This window comes from Elephas maximus, chromosome 2, assembly GCF_024166365.1.
Source record: "Elephas maximus indicus isolate mEleMax1 chromosome 2, mEleMax1 primary haplotype, whole genome shotgun sequence".
Taxonomy (NCBI): Eukaryota; Metazoa; Chordata; class Mammalia; order Proboscidea; family Elephantidae; genus Elephas; species Elephas maximus.
In genome coordinates this window covers 202,507,380-202,526,201 of record NC_064820.1, presented here as the reverse complement: position 1 = coordinate 202,526,201, position 18,822 = coordinate 202,507,380, and the positions used below count along the sequence as shown (strand labels likewise).

At 42.6% G+C, this 18,822-nt stretch overlaps 1 protein-coding gene across 1 annotated transcript in view; it reads left to right on the top strand.

Moving 5' to 3' along the window:
* Nucleotides 1–18,822, top strand: part of RASGEF1C (RasGEF domain family member 1C) — a 136,593-nt gene that overhangs the window by 76,448 nt on the left and 41,323 nt on the right. The window contains exons 3-5 of the mRNA XM_049874557.1: nucleotides 16,385–16,567; nucleotides 16,748–16,870; nucleotides 18,190–18,327. Coding sequence (XP_049730514.1) covers nucleotides 16,391–16,567; nucleotides 16,748–16,870; nucleotides 18,190–18,327 — 438 coding nt within the window. The 5' untranslated portion in view covers nucleotides 16,385–16,390. The remainder of the gene's footprint in view (nucleotides 1–16,384; nucleotides 16,568–16,747; nucleotides 16,871–18,189; nucleotides 18,328–18,822) is intronic.

Genomic DNA, 18,822 nt, shown 5'->3' with positions numbered 1-18,822 from the left:
GCCTAAATGCACCCATAAAGAGACAAAGAGTGACAGAATGGATTTAAAAAATAGGATCTATCACTATCCTGTCTACCAGAGAACCAGAGACACACCTTAGAAACAAAAACAAAAATATATTAAAAATCAAAGAATGGAAAAAAATATTTATCAAGCAAATAGCTACCAAAAGAGAGCAGGAGTGACAATACCAATCTCAGATAAAATGACTTTAAGCCAAAACCCACCATAAAAGACAAAGAAGGGCATTATACAATGGTTAAAGGGGTGACCCATCATGAAGATAAAACCATAATAAATTCTATGCACTCAATTACAGGGCTCCCAAATACATCAAACAAACTCTAACAGCACTGAAAAGAGAAGTTGACAGTTCCACAACAATAGTAGTAGACTTCAACACACCACTTTCGGTAAAGGGCAGAGCATCTGGAAGGAAACTCAACAAAGATACAGAAGATCTAAAGGCCACAATCAGCCAACTTGAACTCATATACTTATACAGAACACTCCACCCAACAGCTGCAAAGTACGCATTCTTTTCCAGTGCACATGGAACATTCTCCAGAATATACCACATCTTAGGCCACAAATCAATCCTCAACAAAGTCCAAAACATTGAGATAATACAAAGTATATTCTTTTATCACAACATCATCAAAGTAAAAATTAATAACAGGAAGAGCAAGGAAAAAAAAACCTTAAACTGAATAATACTTTGCTTAAAAACCACTGGGTAATAGAAGAAATCAAAGACAGAATTAAAAAATTCCTAGAATCAAATGAGAATGAAAACACATCATACCAAAACCTTTGGGACACAGCAAAGGCAGTGCTCTGAGGTCGATTTATAGCAATAGATACACACTTCAAAAAAAAGAAGAGAGGGACAAAATCAAAACATTAGCTACACAACTCAAACAAATAAAAAGAGAACACCAGAAAAAGCCCAGAGCCACCAGAAGAAAGGAAATGATAAAGATCAGAGCAGAAATACATGAAATAGAGAATAGAAAGAATCAACAAAACCAAAATTTGGTTCTTCAAAAGGATCAACACAGTCGACAAACCACTGGCCAAAGTGACAAAAGAAAAGCAGGACAGGATGCAAATAACCTAAATAAAAAATGAAATGGAGAACATTACGACAGACCCAACTGAAATAAAAAGGATCATTATAGAGTGTTACGAAAAACTATACTCCAACAAATTTGAAAACCTGGGGAAAATGGAAAAATTTATAGAAACACATTATTACCAACACAAAATGATGTTGAAAATCTGAATGGACCCATAACAAGAGAAGAGATTGAAAAGGTAATTTAAAAACTCCCAACAAAAAAAAAAGCCCTGCCCCAGATGGCTTCACAGGAGAATTCTACCAAACATTTAGAGAAGAGCTTCACCAGTACTACTCAAACTATTTCAGAACATAGAAAAGGAAGGGGTACTTTGAATTCATTCTATGAAGCCAGCATAACCCTGATACCAAAACCAGGCAAAGACACCACAAAAAAAGAAAATTCCAGACCAATATCTCTCATGAATATAAATGCAAAAATTCTCGACATAATTCTAGCCAATAGAATTCAACATCATATAAAAAAAATAATATACCACAACCAAGTGGGAATCATATTAGGTATGCAAGGATGGTTCAACGTTAGAAAATCAATCAACATCATCCACCCCATAAACAAAAGAATTACATGATCATCTCAGTCAATGCAGAAAAGGCATTCAATAAAGTTCTACACCCATTCCTGATAAAAACTCTCAATAAAATAGGTATAGGAGGGAAATTCCTCAACATAATAAAGGGCATCTATACAAAACCAGGGAAACCCTGGTGGCGTAGTGGTTAAGTGCTATGGCTGCTAACCAAAAGGTCAGCAATTCAAATCCACCAGGGGCTCCTTGGAAACTGTGTGGGGCAGTTCTACTCTGTCCCTTAGGGTCTCTATGAGTCGGAATCAACTTGACAGCAACGAGTATACAAAACCAGCAGCCGACATCATTCTTAATGGAGAGCGGCTGACAACAATCCTCTTGAGAACAGGAACAAGACAAGGATGCCCTTTATCACCACTCCTATTTAACATTGTGCTGGAAGTCCTAGCTAGAGAAATAAGGCAAGAAAAAGAGATAAAGGGCATCCAAATTGGTAATGAAGAAGTTAAATGTCCCTGTTTGCGGATGCTATGATACTATACATAGAAAACCCAAAAGACTCCACAAGAAAACTACTGCAACTAATAGAAAGATTCAGCAACGCAGCAGGATACAAGATAAACATACAAAAATCAGTTGGATTCCTATACACCAATAAAGAGAATGACAAAAAGGAAAATAAAATACTTAGGAATAAATCTAACAAGGGATATGAAAAACAGATTACAAAGAAAACTACAAAACACTACTACAAGAAACCAAAAGAGATCTACATAAATGGAAAAACATACCATGTTCATGGTTAGGCAAACTCAGCATTGTGAAAATGACAATTCTACCCAAAGTGATCTACAAATACAATTGCAATCCCAAATGAAATACCAACAACATTCTTTAAAGAAATGGAAAAGCTAAGAGGCCCTGGATAAGTAAAGCACTGGGGACTGAAGAAGAATAAAGTTGGAGGACTTGCTGTACCTGACCTCAGAACCTACTCTACAGCTATGGTAGTCAAAGCAGCCTGGTACTGGTACAACAGAGACATTCACCAATGGAACAGAATTGAGAACCCAGATGTAAATCCATCCACCTACAGTCACCTAATCTTCAACAAGGGCCCAAAGTTCATCAAATGGGGAAAAGACAGTCTTTTTAACAAATGGTGCCGGCAAAACTGGATGTCCGTCTGCAAAAAATGACACAGGATTCATACCTCACACCATACACAAAGACTAATTCAAAATGGATCAAAGACCTAAATATAAAACCAAAAATTATAAAGATCATAGAAGAAAAAATAGGATCAATGCTAGAGGCCCTAATACACAGCATTAGCAGGATATAAACTATAACTAACAGCACACAAACTTCAGAAGATAAGCTAGATAACTGGTATCTTCCAAAAATTAAACACTCATCAAAAGACTTGATCAGAGGAGTAAAACATAACCTACAGACTGGGAAAAAAAAATTTGGCTATTACAAATCTGACAAAATTCTAATCTCTAAAATTTACAGGAAAATCCAACACCTCTACAACAAAAGAAAAATAATCCAATTAAAAAATGGGCAAAGGAAATGAACAGACACTTCACCAAAGAACACATTCAAGCGGCTGACAGACAAATGAGGAAATGCTTGAGATCACTAGCCATTAGAGAAATGCAAATCAAAACCACAGTGAAATACTATCTCACCCCAGCATTACTGGCACGAATCAAAAAATAGTAAATAACAAATGTTGGGGAGGCTGTGGGGAGACTGGAACTCTTATGCATTGCTGGTGGGAGTGCAAAATGGTACAACCATTTTGAAAAATGATATGGCACTTCCTTAGAAAGCTAGAAATAGTAATACCATATGATCCAGCAATCCCACTCCTAGGAATATATCCTAGAGAAATAAGAGCCATCACATGAATAGACATATGCACACCCATGTTCATTTCAGCATTGTCTACAATAGCAAAAAGATGGAAACAACCTAGATGCCCATCAACAGATGAATGGAAAACAAACTATGGTACATACACACAATGGAGTGCTATGCAATGATAAAGCACAGTGATGAATCTGTGAATCATCTCACAACATGGATGAATGTGGATGGCATTATACTGAGTGAAATCAGTCAATCGCAAAAGGACAAATATTGTATAAGACCAGTAGTATAAAAACTTATAAAAAGATTTACACACAAAAAGAAACAATCTTTGATAGTTACGACGGATTGGAGTGGTGAGGATAGAAGAACACTAAAAAGACAATATTGGCAAAGCCAGTACAACTTGTACAAGGCAGGGTCATAGAAGCTCCATAGGCACATCCAAACTCCCTGAGGGATCAAATTATTGGGCTGAGGGCTGTGGGGACCATGGACTCAGGGAATATCTAGCTCAATTGGCATAACATAGTTTATAAAGAAAATGTTCTGCCTTCTACTCTGCCGAGTAGCATCTGGGGTCTTAAAATATTGTCAACAGCCATCTAAGGTACTCCACTGCTCTCACCCCGTTGGAAGCAAGGAAAAATGAAGAAAACTAAAGACACAAGGGAAAGATTAATCCAAAGGACTAACGGACCACAACTACCACAGCCTCCACCAGACTGAGTCCAGTGCAACTAGATGGTGCCCAGCTACCACCACTGACTGCTCTGACAGGAATCCCAGTAGAGGATCCCACACAGAGCTGGAGAAAAATGTAGAACAAAATTCTAACTCATGAAAAAAGACCAGAATTACTGACCTGACAGAGACTGGAGAAACCCAAAGAATACGGCACTGGACACCCTTTTATCTTAATAATGACGACACTCCTGAGGTTCACCGTTCATCCAAAGAGTAGACAGGCCCATAAAGCAAAATGAGACTGAAGGAGCACACCAGCCCAGGGGCAAGAACTAGAAAGCAGGAGGGGGCAGGAAAGCTAGTAAGAGGGACCCCAAGGTTCGAGAAGGGAGAGTGTTGACATGTTGTGGGGTTATTAACCAAGGTAACAAAACAATATATGTACAGTTTAATGAGAAGCTAGTTTATTCTGTAAACCATCACCTAAAGTACAATAATAAAAAAAGATTTATAAATTTAAAAAAAAGAGGGAGAGAGAGAGAAGAGTTGACACTCAGGAATAGTCTTAACCTAAGTTCATTTCATTTCTGACCCTCTTCAAGGTGAGAAGTTCTTCCCCTGGCCCTGGATGAAAATTCCTAGGATCTTACTGATTATTCTTTGGCAATAAAACTATGCTACTATTACTATAGGTCTCCAAACAGTGTCAGTTCAGCACATTGAAAATCAAAATGATCAGAATTCCAAATCTGATGTAAAGCTAAACTTTCTCCCCTTCCCCAACTAGGGCCTGCACATGGAGAAGCCAGGGCAAAAGGTGTGGTCCTTATCTCTTTCCCTCCGCTTCTCCCTCCTCTCGCCTGCAACCTCTGGCCCTCCAAGAGGAGTGGGGAAGTGGCCAGAAAAGGTAGTGACACATGGTGACTGTGCCCTCTCATGCTTTAAAGATACCCACCCAACCCTGCACTAGGTGCAAATCATGCCCTCACCTAGCTTGAATCATCTCAGGCTGGCCTGGCAGGCATCATTACCACCCAGGCCTGACTCTGCCCCTGCAACTGGAGGCTGTCCTTGTACTAGAGTCAGGGCAAGGCTGGCCCAGCTTTTCCAGCCTTGCCAGGGTTCCAGATTTCCGCTGCCACCACATGGTCCCCAGCGCTCTGCCCACTGCATCACAACATACCTGGGTGCTCACAGATGCCATTGGGGGGCTCCCTGAGAAGGCGGTTAGAACACTGTCTTGAAGTGTCCTGCTCTTCCTCATTCTTTATACAGTGAAACATTTCGGCTTAATCTAAACCCATTGCCATTGAGTTGAATCCAACTCGTAGTGACTCTATAGGACAGAGTAGAACTGCTGCTCCATAGGGTTTCCAAGAGGTGGCTGGTGGATTCGAACTGCCGACTTTTTGTTAGCAGCCAAGATCTTAACCACTTCACCACCAGGGCTTCCATTTAGGTTTAACTAGATGAAATTGTGATTTTGGTAAATTAACGCAATTGGGTATCAGCAATGTCATGTCGTTTAAACTCATAACTAGTTTATATTGAAAGTATGTATTCAAACAAAGTGGAAAATCAACAAGAAAATTTCAGAATCCCCCAAAAGGCAAGGGAGTTCATTTTTATTAAAGACCTGCAGTGTGTCCAACAACATGCTAGATGCTGTGCGGGGGGAGGCGAGGGTTCTCGTTTAGCCCACAGAGCAGACTGTGGGGAGGTTTTATTATCCAGTGTGATAGACACATTATATGAGGGTCCAGGGAAGAGGGTCCCCAAGCTCACACAGCTGCTCCATGGGAGAGCCTGAGGAACATGAGTCTGTCCAAAAGGTGGGAAAAGGTGTTCCTGTGTTGTCATTTGATGGTTAAGAACATGGGAAGAGTATATATACCCACAAGACTTGAAAGCAGGGTCTCAAACAGATACCTGCACACCAAAGTTCATTGCAGCATTATTCACAATAGACAAAAGGATGAAACAATGCGAACGTCCATCAACAAATGAATAGATAAACACAACGTGGTATATACGTTACAGCAATTTCGTGAGTTAGAGCCGCCTGCCGCAAATAGCCAATTCTTGAGACGGGTGAGGTGGGTAGCAAGAGCTTTATTAGATATACCGGTATATGGAGACAGAGGGGAATGATCTCCTCCTAAAGTCGTCTGTCTCACCAGACTACCGATGGTTCGGGTTTTTAAGGGAAAAGGGGCTGTAAGTTTTAGGGACTTGTGGAATGTGCGCTCTCTTTCTTCTGTTTGGTTTTGGTGGTCGTTTCTCAAACATGTTGATCTTTTCCTGCCATTATCCCATCAGCTCAGGGGGCAGCTGGAGCCATCCTTCGTCTTATTTGACAGGCTTAGATCAATATCACTTGTTTTCCACAGTCTTAAAGGAAACATTGGTTAACACTTAACCATTTGGGGAGCTAACATCAGGATCTTACTTGGAGGCAGGGATGGGCTAGAGGAGGGAAAGAAGAAAGAAGAGAAAAAATGGCTCAGGTACGGTTCAAGATATGGCTGAGCAGCCTGTTTCATATACATACAATGGAATATTATTTAGCCATAAAAAGGAATGAAGTTCTGATACATGCTACAACTCGGATAAACCTTGAAAATACTCTGAATGAAATGTCAGACACAAAAACACAAATATTGTATGATCCCACTTTTATGGCAAATGCATAGAGATAGAAAGATTTGTGGTTACCAGGGGCTGGAGTAGGAGTGTGTGTGTGCGGGGGGTAATGAGTTATTGATCAGTGGGTGCACAATTTCTGTCTGGGGCCATGAAAAAGTTCTGGAAATGGCTAGTGGTGATCATCACACAACATCGTGAATGTCATTAATTCCACCGAATTTTACACTTAAAAATGGTTAAAACGGCAAATTTTATGTTATGTGTATCTAACCAAAATACAATAAAAAAAGAAAAATGTGGGAAGCAACCTGAATATCTAGCATGGGGAATGATTAAACAAGTCACAGGCTTGGGCCAGGACACATCACCATGAAGGTCCCAGCAAGCTTCACTCAGGAAAGATTAGCCTACAGGGATATGTGGAAAAGCCATCAGAGTAGAACCATGGGCCACTGTATAGACCCTTGATTCAAAACTGGGGTTACAGAGGTCTGACTCTGTCCACAAGGAGATCTGGGTACAGAAGACACCATAACAACAGCTATAGCTGGCATTTATTGGGGCCTTTGTGCCAAGCACAAGACAGCAACATCCCCAGCACCCAGCAGTGCTGACAAGGAGAAGGTGCTGATGCCCTCCAAAGCTCAGGTGCTGCCCTAGGGGCACTAGGAGGGTAGCAAGCACTGCAGTGAAGCAGGAAAGGCTCCATACAAAAGGAGGCATCTTAGCCATGTCCTGAGGAGCAGAGGAGTGAAGATGGTGGAGAGCCCATACTGGAGGAGGGAATAGAATGTGCAGTGGCTCAGAGCTGGAGAAGTCTGTTTGGGGAATAGTACATGCCTAGTTCTTTCTTTCTTTTTTTTTAATTTTTAGTGTGCTTTAAGTGAAAGTTTACAAATCAAGTCAGCCTCTCAAACAAAAATTTGTATACACCTTGCTATATACTCCTAATTGCTGTCCTCCTAATGAGACAAGCTGCTCCTTCCCTCCACTCTCTCTTTTCGTGTCCATTCTGCCAGCTTCTGACCCCCTCTGCCCTCTCATCCCCCCTACAGATAGGAGATGCCAACATAGTCTCAAGTGTCTACTTGATCCAAGAAGCTCATTCTTCACCAGCATCTTTTTCTATCCCATTGTCCAGCCCAATCCCTGTCTGAACAGTTGGCTTTGGGAATGGTTCCTATCTTGGGCTAACAGAAGGTCTGGGGGCCATGACCCCTGGAGTCCTTCTAGTCTCAGTCGTCTGGTCTTTTTATGAGAATTTGGGTCTGCATCCCCCTGCTCTCCTGCTCCCTCAGGGGCTTCTTGTAGGGTTCCCTGTCAGGGCAGTCATTAGTTGTAGCCGGGCACCATCTAGTTCTTCTGATCTCAGGCTGATGTAGTCTCTGGTTTATGTGGCCCTTTCTGTCTCTTGGGCTCATAATTACCCTGTGTCTTCGGTGTTCTTCATTCTCCTTTGCTCCAGATGGGTCGAGACCAATTGATGCATCTTAGATGGCCACTTGCTGGCATTTAAGACCCCAGATGCCACTGTCCAAAGTGGGATGCAGAATGTTTTCTTAATAGATTTTATTATGCTAGTTGACTTAGATGTCCCCTGAAACTGTGGTCCCTAAACCCCTGCCCCTGCTATTCTGGGCTTCAATGCATTCAGTTTATTCAGGAAACTTCTTTGCTTTTGGTTTAGTCCATTTGTGCTGACCTCTTCTGTATTGTGTGTTGTCTTTCCCTTCATCTAAAATAGTTCTTATCTACTATCTCATTATTGAAAACCCCTCTCCTTCCCTCCCCCCTCTTGTAACCATCAAAGAATATACTCTTTTCTGTTAAAATATTTCTTGAGTTCTTATAGTAGTGGCCTTATACAATATTTGTCCTTTTGCAGCTAATTTCACTCAGCATAATGTCTTCCAGATTCCTTCCATGTTATAAAATGTTTCATGGATTCATCATCGTTCTTTCTCAATGCGTAATATTCCAGTGTGTGAATATACCATAATTTATTTATCCATTCATCCATTAATGGGCACCTTGGTTGCTTCCAACTTTTTGCTATTGTAAACAGTGCTGCAGTGAACATGGGTGTATATATATCTGTTCATGTAAAGGCTCTTATTTCTCTAGGATACATTCCAAGGAGTGGGATTGCTGGATTGTATGGTACTCCTATTTCTAGCTTTTTAAGGAAGTGCCGAATCTATTTCCAAAGTGGCTGCACCATTTTACACTCCCACCAGCAGTGTACAAGTGTTCCAATCTCTCCACAACCTCTCCAACATTTATTATTTTCTGTTTTTTGGATTAATGCCAGCCTTGTTGCAGTGAGATGGAATCTCATTGTAGTTTTGATTTGCATTTTAAAAAAAAAATTTTTTTTTTTAATGGCTAATGATCGTGAGCATTTCCTCATATATCTGTTAGCCACCTGAATGTCTTATTTAGTGAAATGTCTGTTCATATCCTTTGCCCAGTTTTTAATTGGGTTTTTTGTCTTTTTGTAGTTGAGTTTTTGCAGTATCATGTAGATTTTAGAGATCAGGTGCTAATCGGAAATGTCATAGCTAAAAGCTTTTTCCCAGTCTGTAGGTAATCTTTTTACTCTTTTGGTGAAGTCTTTGGATGAGCATAGGTGCTTGATTTTTAGGAGCTCCCAGTTATCTAGTATCTCTTCTGCATTGTTAGTAGTTTTGTATACTGTTTATACCGTGTATTAGGGCTCCTTTTTTTTTAATGTTGCCCCTATTTTTTCTTCCATGATCTTTATCGTTTTAGATTTTATGTTTAGGTCTTTGATCCATTTTGAGTTAGTTTTTGTAGATGGTGCGAAATATGGGTCTTGTTTCATTTTTTCACAGATGGATATCCAGTTATACCAGCACCATTTGTTAAAAAGACTGTCTTTTCCCCGTTTAGCTGACTTTGGGCCTTTGTCAAATATCAACTGCTCATATGTGGATGGATTTATGTCTGGATTCTCAATTCTGTTCCATTGGTTGTACCAGTACCAGGCTGTTTTGACTACTGTGGCGGTATAATAGGTTCCAAAATCAGGTTGAATGAGGCCTCCCACTTTGTTCTTCTTTTTCAGTAATGCGTTACTTATCAGGGGCCTCTTTCCCTTCCATATGAAGTTGGTGATTTGTTTCTCCACCTCATTAAAAAATGTTTTTGGAATTTGGATGGGAATTATATGGTATCTATAGATGGCTTTCTGTAGAATAGACATTTTTACAATGTTAAGCCTTCCTATCCATGAGCAAGGTATGGTTTTCCACTTACGTAGGTCTCTTTTGGTTTCTTGCAGTAGTGTCTTGTAGTTTTCTTTGTGTAAATGTTTTACATCTCTGGTAAGATTTATTCCTAAGTATTTTATTTTCTTGGAGCTACTGTAAATGGTATTGATTTGGTGATTTCCCCTTCAATGTTCTTTTTGTTGGTATAGAGGAATCCAACTGATTTCTATATGTTTATCTTGTATCCTGATATCCTGCTGAACTCTTCTATTAGTTTCAGTAGTGTTCTTGAGGATTCCATTGGGTTTTCTGTGTATAAGATCATGTCATCATCTGCAAATAGAGATACATTTACTTCTTCCTTACCAATCTAGATGACCTTTATCTCTTTATCTAGCTTAATTGTTGGCTAGGACCTCCAGCACAATGCGGAATAAGAGTGGTGGTAAGGGGCATCCTTGTCTGGTTCCCAATCTCAAGGGGAATGCTTTCAAGCTCTCTCCATTTAGGATGATGTTGTCTGTAGGCTTTGTATAAATGCCCTTCATTATATTGTAGAATTTTCCTTCTATTCCTATTTTGCTGAGAGTTTTTATCATGAATGGGTGTTGAACTTTGTCAAATGCCTTTTCTGCATCAGTTGGTAAAGTCATGTGGTTCTTGTCTTTTGTTTTATTTATGTGATAGGTTACATTGATTGTTTTTCTAATGTTGAGCCATCCCTGCATACCTGGTATGAAACACACTTGGTCATGGTGAATTATTTCTTTGATATGTTGTTGAATTCTATTGGCTAGAATTTTGTTGAGGATTTTTGCATCTAAGTTCATAAGGGATATAGGTCTGTAATTTTCTTTGTTTGTAGTGTCTTTACCTGGTTTTGGTATCAGGGATATGCTGGCTTCATAGAATGAGCTTGGGAGTATTCCATCCTTTTCTATGATCTGAAATACCTTTAGTAGTAGCAGTGTTAATTCTTCTCTGAAAGTTTGGTAGAACTCTGCAGTGAAGCCATCTGGGCCAGGGCTTTTTTTTTTCTTGGGAGTTTTTTGATTACCTTTTTAATCTCTCCTTTTGTTAGGAGTCTATTTAGTTGTTCTACCTCTGTTCGTGTTAGTTTAGGTAGGTAGTGTGTTTCTAGGAATTCATCCATTTCCTCTAGGTTTTCGAATTTGTTAGAGTATAATTTTTCGTAGTAATCTGATATGATTCTTTTAATTTCAGTTGGGTCTGTTGTAATATCGCCCGTCTCATTTCTTATTTGGGTTATTTGCTTCCTCTCCTGTTTTTCTTTTGTCAGTTTGGCCGATAGTTTTCAATTTTGTTAATTTTTCAAAGAACAAGCTTTTGGTCTTGTTAACTCTTTCAATTGTTTTTCTGTTTTCTATTTGATTTAGTTCTGCTCTAATTTTTATTATTTCCTTTCTTCTAGTGCCTGAAGTTTCCTTTTGTTGCTCTCTTTCTATTTGTTCAAGTTATAGGGATAATTCTTTGATTTGGCCCTTTCTTTTTGGATGTGTGCATTTATTGATGTAAATTGACCTCTGAGCACTGCTTTCGCTGTGTCCCAAAGGTTCTGATAGGAAGTGTTTTCATTTTCATTGGACTCTATGAATTTCTTTATTCCATCCTTAATGTCTTCTATAATCCAGTCTTTTTTGATCAGGGTATTGTTCAGTTTCCAAGTGTTTGATTTCTTTTCCCTGCTTTTTCTGTTATTGATTTCTACTTTTATGGCCTTATGGTCAGAGAAGATGCTTTGTAATATTTCAGTGTTTTGGATTCTGCTAAGGCTTTCTTTATGACCTAATATGTGGTCTATTCTAGAGAATGTTCCATGTGCACTAGAAAAGAAAGTATATTGGCTGCTGTTGGGTGGAGTGTTCTGTATATGTCTGTGAGGTCAAGTTGGTTGATTGTGGCATTTAGATCTTCCGTGTCTCTATTGAGCTTCTTTCTGTATATCCTGTACTTCACCGAAAGTGGTTTGTTGAAGTACACTACTATTATTGTGGAGCTGTCTATTTCACTTTTCAGTGCTGGTAGAGTTTGTTTTATGTATCTTGCAGCCCTGTCATTGGGTTCATAAATATTTAATATGGTTATATCTTCTTGGTGTATTGTCCCTTTAATCATTATATAGTATCCTTCCTTATCCTTTATGATGGATTTAACTTTAAAGTCTATTTTGCCAGAAATTAATATTGCCACTCTTGCTTTCTTTCAATTGTTATTTGCTTGATTTATTTTTTCTATCCTTTGAGTTTTAGTTTGTTTGTATCCCTAAGTCTAATTTGTGTCTCTTATAGGCAGCATAGAGATGGATCATGTTTTTAATCCTTTCTGCCACTCTCTGCCTCTTTATTGGTGCATTTAATCCATTTACATTCAGCGTAATTATGGATAGGTATGAATTTAGTACTATCATTTTGATATCTTTTTTTGTGTGTTATTGACAGTTTCTTTTTCCCACTTAATTTTTTTTGCTGAGTAGTTTATATATTGTCTTTTCCTCATATTCGTTGTTGTTGATTTTGTTTCTGCTCAGTCTCTATTTTTTTCTTGTATTTTATTTTGATGTGTAGGATGGTTTGTCTCATTTGTGGTTACCTTTTTTCTTATTTACCCCCGTTTTTCTAAATTTAAACGTAACTTTTATTTCTTTGTATTGCCTTGTCTTCCTCTCCATATGAAAGATCTGTGACTGTATTTCTTAGTCCCTCTTTATTGTTTTAATGTTGTCTTCTTTTACATAATAGCATCGCTGTTTCCCTGTTTTGAGTATTTTTTTATTCTTGATTTTTGTGTGTGTGTGTGATTTCCCTGCCTGGGTTGACATCTGATTGCTTTCCCCAGTATTCTAATCTTGGGTTGATACCTGATATTATTGATTTTCAAACCAAAGAACTCCCTTTAGTATTTCTTGTAGTTTTGGTTTGGTTTTTACAAATTCCCTGATCTTCTGTTTATCTGGAAATGTCCTGATTTCTCCTTCATATTTGAGAGACAGTTTTGCTGGGTTTATGATTCTTGGCTGGCAATTTTTTTCCTTCAGTTTTTTATATAAATCATCCCATTGCCTTCTTGCCTGCATGGTTTCTGCTGAGTAGTCTGAGCTTGTTCTTATCAACTCTCCTTTGTAGGTGACTTTTTGTTTATCCCTAGCTGCTCTTAAAATTCTCTCTTTATCTTTGGTTTTGGCAAGTTTGATTACAATATGTCTTGGTGACTTTCTTTTAAAATCTACCTTATGTGGAGTTTGGTGAGCATCTTGGATAGATATCTTCTCATCTTTCACGATATCAGGGATATTTTCTGCCAACAAATCTTCAACAATTCTCTCTGTATTTTCTCTTATCCCTACCTGTTCTGCTACTCCGATCACTCGTAGGTTATTTCTCTTGATAGAGTCCCACATGATTCTTAAGGTTTCTTCATTTTTTTTTTAATTCTTTTATCTGATTTTTCTTCAAATATATTAGTGCCAAGTGCTTTATCTTCAAGTTCACAAATTCTACCTTTCACTGCCTCAGTTCTGCTCCTCAGACTTTCTATTGAGTTGTCTACTTCTGTAATTTTATTGTTAATTTTCTGAATTTCTGATTGCTGTCTGTCTACGGATTTTTCCAGCTTATTAAATTTTGCTTTATTTCCTGAATAACCTTTTTAATTTCTTCAACAGCTTTATCTGTGTGTTCCTTGGCTTGTTCTGCACATTGTCTGATTTCCTTCCTGATGTTTTGAAGGGTTCTGTATGTTAATCTTTTGTGTGTACTTCTGCATCTGGTAATTCCAGGAAGGCACTTTCATCTAGAAGATCCCTTGATTCTTTGTTTTGTGAGCTTGTTGAGGTGATCATGGTGTGTTTCTTTATGTGACTTGATATTGACTGTTGTCTCCAAGCCACCTATAAGTTACTATATTAGTTTATTTTATGTTTGCTTACTGTTTCCTAGCTTTTTGCTTTGTTTTGTTTTGATATGCCCAAATGGGTTGCTTGAGTAAGCTATCTTGATTATTTTTGCCTCTGGAGCTCTGACATTCGGTCCCCAGGTGGCTAGAGCTGTTATCAGGTTTATCAGTCTAGGAATCCATTCACTTTTCTTGTATGAATTCAGCTCATGTTTCTAGGTAGCTGATCATCAAGTGTGTGGTACAGGCTCAGTCCTACAGTCTTAGAGGGGCAGGGGTGATTGGTGTAGGTACCGGTATCTGGTTGCAGCAGGGGGTCATGCTCTGAACAAGGCAGGTGGCTGAGAATCGTCTCCCAAGTGTCTCTGAGGAAAACATGTCCCTGTTCCCTACAGTGTACAGGTGGGTGGGTTCTGCAGACAGACCATTGGCACACAATGTTTTTGGTTGTAAGGACTGGGAGGAACCAGTTATCCTTGGATCCCTGTCATGGGTGATTGGGTGACCTGTGTGGAGCCACCAGCCCTTAGGCCCCTGATGTGGGTGGGTGAGGACCCTGTTTAATAGGCAAAGTGTGTCAAACATCAAACACCCACCTTTTTACTGCACAGCTGAAACAGTTGTAGCCTGCCAACAATGGCCTATTCTCCTGAAATAGGCCCACACAGGTCCATGCAGGGGGAAAGGTATTCAAAGTCCATGGACTGTTTATGCCTGGACAGGAGCCTCTTCTGTCCTGAGCTCCCCCGGTTGGTGGAGCTGGCAAATTATCTTTTCCCCCAGTTGTGAATTTATTCCTTTTCCAAGGCTGGGAAGATGGCTCTAGGCACTCAACAGGGCCTATCTCAAGCCCAGGGAAATCGACAGCCACTGAAGCCAACTTGGGGGTGGGGAGCATGGTAAAATAAATGCAAGTACTTAGCTTTTTCTGAGAGCGCCGTTCTTCTCTGGTTCCGGAGGTGTGAGTAGGCTGTGCAGCTGGCTTCTTCTCCCTGAGGAAATTGCGGCTGAATGCTACCATCCGCCCGCTGCAGCCACTCCTGGGAACAGTGCCTGAGGGCCCCCGGAGATTCAGGTCCGGTAATTCCACGCCGCTTCTGAACCCTCTCTTCTTCCTCCTGCCACCCAGTTCGTTTTCTGACTTTCCCTTTGATGTTCACCACTCCTAGCTTGTCATAAATGTACTTGTTTCACTTGTTTTTTTGGGTCTTTGTTGTAAGAGGGCTCGCCGGAAGCCTCTGTCTGTTCTGCCATGTTGGCCCCACCTCATGGCTAGTTATTTTGCTGTACTGTGGTGGCTTGTGTGTATTTCAAATACTAGCAGGGTCACCCATGGTAAACAGGTTGCAGCAGAGCTTACAGACTAAGAGAGACCAGGAAGAAAGGCCTGGAAATCTCTCAAAAAATTAGCCAATGAAAACCCTATGAATCACAATAAAATGCTGTCCTATATTGTGCTGGAAAATGAGCCCTCTAGGTTGGAAGGCACTCAAAGTAAACAGTGGCTGCAACAGTGGACTCAAGCATATCTGTGATCATGAAGATAGCCCAAGACCAGGCAACATTTCATTCTGTTGTACATGGGGTCACCATGGGTTGGAGGTGACTCGACAGCAACTAATAACAATAAAACATACCAAGAGTATATGATGAAGAGTGAGGGAAGTTGAGCCTGGATAGATCAGCAGGTCCTAATCACAAAGAGCTTTGAATGCCAGGCTACAGAGTGCAGCCTTTCTCCCCTCCCCAGAGTGTCCATTCATTTATTCATCAAACACACAAGGGCAGCCATTTTCATTGCACCTGGCAGAAACTCAAACAGGCTCATACAGCCATGGAGAAGCCTATGGACCAGCTTCAGCACAGCAGGGTTCAGGGCCTCAGACAATGTCCTTGGAAACATGTCGACTTTTCTGGTGCCTCCTGGGGACAAGATGGCCCCAACAGTGTTGGGCTTATGTTCCACCAGCTGAGGGATCCCAGTGGAAAGAGATTCTCAAGTGCCACACGAATTCTAGGATTGAGTCTGAGCCCCCTAGTTTGGACCAGGCCCATCCTTGAGCCAATCTCTGTGGCCAGGGCAGGAGGAATATGCTGATAACCCTGGCCTTGTCAGAAACGACCTAAATGGCTGGGACTAAGAAGAGAAATGGTTCTTGGGGAGAGTTGAGGGACTGTTAGAGGAAGGAGAATGGATGCTGTGATGTGGGGTGGGTCCTTGCAGACCTTCCTGGAAGTGATTACTAGGGTCCGGTGGGCAGAGTGCCTGTAAGGGACAGGGCCTGCCCAGCCAGGAGCCCTGGGGCCCTGTAGACGCCAGCTCAGCCTGCCTCAACTGCCCCTTGCCATTGCAGGCAGGCATGCCCCGCACACTGAGTGCCTCCGATATGGTGACCCCAGGCAGCTTTGGACCACCCCCCACCGAGTCCACAGATGGCGAGCAGACCGGGCAGCCCCTCCTGAAAGGAGCTCCATCCTCAGCCTCCCTGGACACCCTGATCCAGCACCTTGTGCCTACACCCGACTACTACCCCGAGGTAGGTGAGCCCCCCAGCAGAGAGGAGGGGCAGCAGGGTGGGCTCCCTGCACCAGGCATGGGGGAGACAACAGGGCCGGGACTGGCCTTGGGCCTAGGGGGCCAGGAGGGTAGGCTGGGAGGCACGTCTAAACCAACTGCTCTCATGAGCATGAGCTACCTTTTCCACATGTCCCCCCAGAAAGCCTACATATTCACCTTCCTGCTGAGCTCTCGCCTCTTCATCGAGCCCCGGGAGCTCTTGGCCCGGGTGTGCCACCTGTGCATCGAGCAGCAGCAGCTGGACAAGCCGGTGCTGGACAAGGTGAGGGGCAGGGCCGGACAGGGGCTCCAAGTATACCCAGCTCGGGCCAGTGCCCCCCTGACATGCCCTCATGGCATTAGCCTCTCGAGGAGGCAGTGATGGTCCTCATTCTCCTAACAAGGCACCTGAGATCAGAGCGGGTTCTGTCTGAGTCCCAGAGCCGAAGGCACAGACCCAGCACCTTTAACCCCAGTGCTGTTTTCCAATGCCCTGGGCACAGTTGTTAAAAGCACTTAGCTGCTAACCAGAAGGTCAGCAGTTCAAACCCACCAGCTGCTACATGGGAGAAAGATGTGGCAGTCTGCTTCCGTAAAGATTTACAGCCTTGGAAACCCTATGAGGCAGTTCTACTCTGTCATATAGGGTCGCTAGGAGTCAGAATTGACTCAACGGCAGTGGGATTGGTTTTGGTTTGGTGGGAGCCTCACACTAAGCCAGACCTGGGGTAGCCCTGCAACCTCTGCTGGGCTTCTTCTGCCAACACACTCCCTTCTACCCTTCCTTCTCTGCTGACTGCCTAACCTTCCTGGGCTCCCCATGTCCATTTCTCTGTCCCTGTACAGATTCAACTGGGTTGTGGCTCTATTTATGCAAGTGTCAGTTGGGCTCTATTATTATAGTGATAGAAGCCCAACTTCAACTGGCCCAAGGCAAAGGGACCACCTGTTTGGCCTGATTGGTGCCCATAACTTCTGGCTCCAGAGGTTCAAATGGCATCACTGAACTTAGTCTTTCTCACCCCTGACCCTCTGCTATGTTTTCCCCTGGGCTGGCCTGATTCTGGGGCAGGCTCTCCCTGCATGGTGACAACCCAGCATCAGCATCCACATCTTCAGGCTCACCTTCTATCCTTCTCTGACCCCATGGGAAGAGCAAACACCTTCCTCAACAGGTCATTGGCCTAGCTTAGGTCGCATGCTCATCCACGAACCAGTCACTGTGCACGGTATTCAGTGCTCTGACTGGCCAGCCCTGATCCTGGACTGACCTGGGAACCCTGGGGTGAGGTCAGTTGCTCCAGAACCCCATGGGCTGGGAAGGAGGGAAAGTGCCTCTGATATAATCACCCCAGAAGACCGAGGTGCTGTCACCACAGAAAGGGACGCCAGGAAGGCAAAAACAAGAGGTGACCCACCCCAAAATGTATGTCTGCCGCCCCTGCTGCCAGTGTCGTCTGCCCTCCTCAGCATCAGCCACCACCCCTGCACCACTGTTAGCCCAGACTCGGGTCACCACAGGACACACAGAGTGTGGTTGATGTGGCCCCACATCCTGAGCACCCTTCACCAAGTGCGGGCACCCCTCGGCTTGCCTTGCAGGCCCGAGTTCGGAAGTTTGGCCCCAAGCTGCTCCAGTTGTTGGCCGAGTGGACAGAGACCTTCCCGCGAGACTTCCAGGAGGAGGCAGCCATCGGGCACATGAAGGACGTGGTGGGCCGCATTGCTCCCTGTGATGAGGTGGGTGCCTGGGGCATACCAGTTCACTGTTTCTCTCTGCACCTTCACTGACAGGACCTGATCCAGTTCCCTGGCTGCCTTCTCAGGATCCTCCTCTCCCCCCACACTGCACACTGAAGTCCCACCAAGGGGTTGAGGCACTTGCCCAAGGCCACACACCTGATGAGTTTCACAGCTGAAGCGGAGCCAGACATGTGGTTCCAGGCCTTCTCTCCTGGCCTCTCTCCTGGCCTTCTCTCATCGTTGGCATCAAATGGCAGGCAAGGGAAGACCCACCTGTGGGCTCTGTGGTCACAAGTCAGGCCCAATGGTCTGCAACTCACTAGGAGGGCCTGGCAGGGCTCACATCCTGCAGCCTTATGCCATAGAAGCCTCCCTCGTCCTGCCCCTACACCATGACCAGGTCTGGGCTGGCAGTCAGTGCTCCTGGACAAGGAGGCAAAACTCAGGACCTGTCAGTCAGGGGCAGAAAAAGGGCTTTGGAGGAGGAACTGC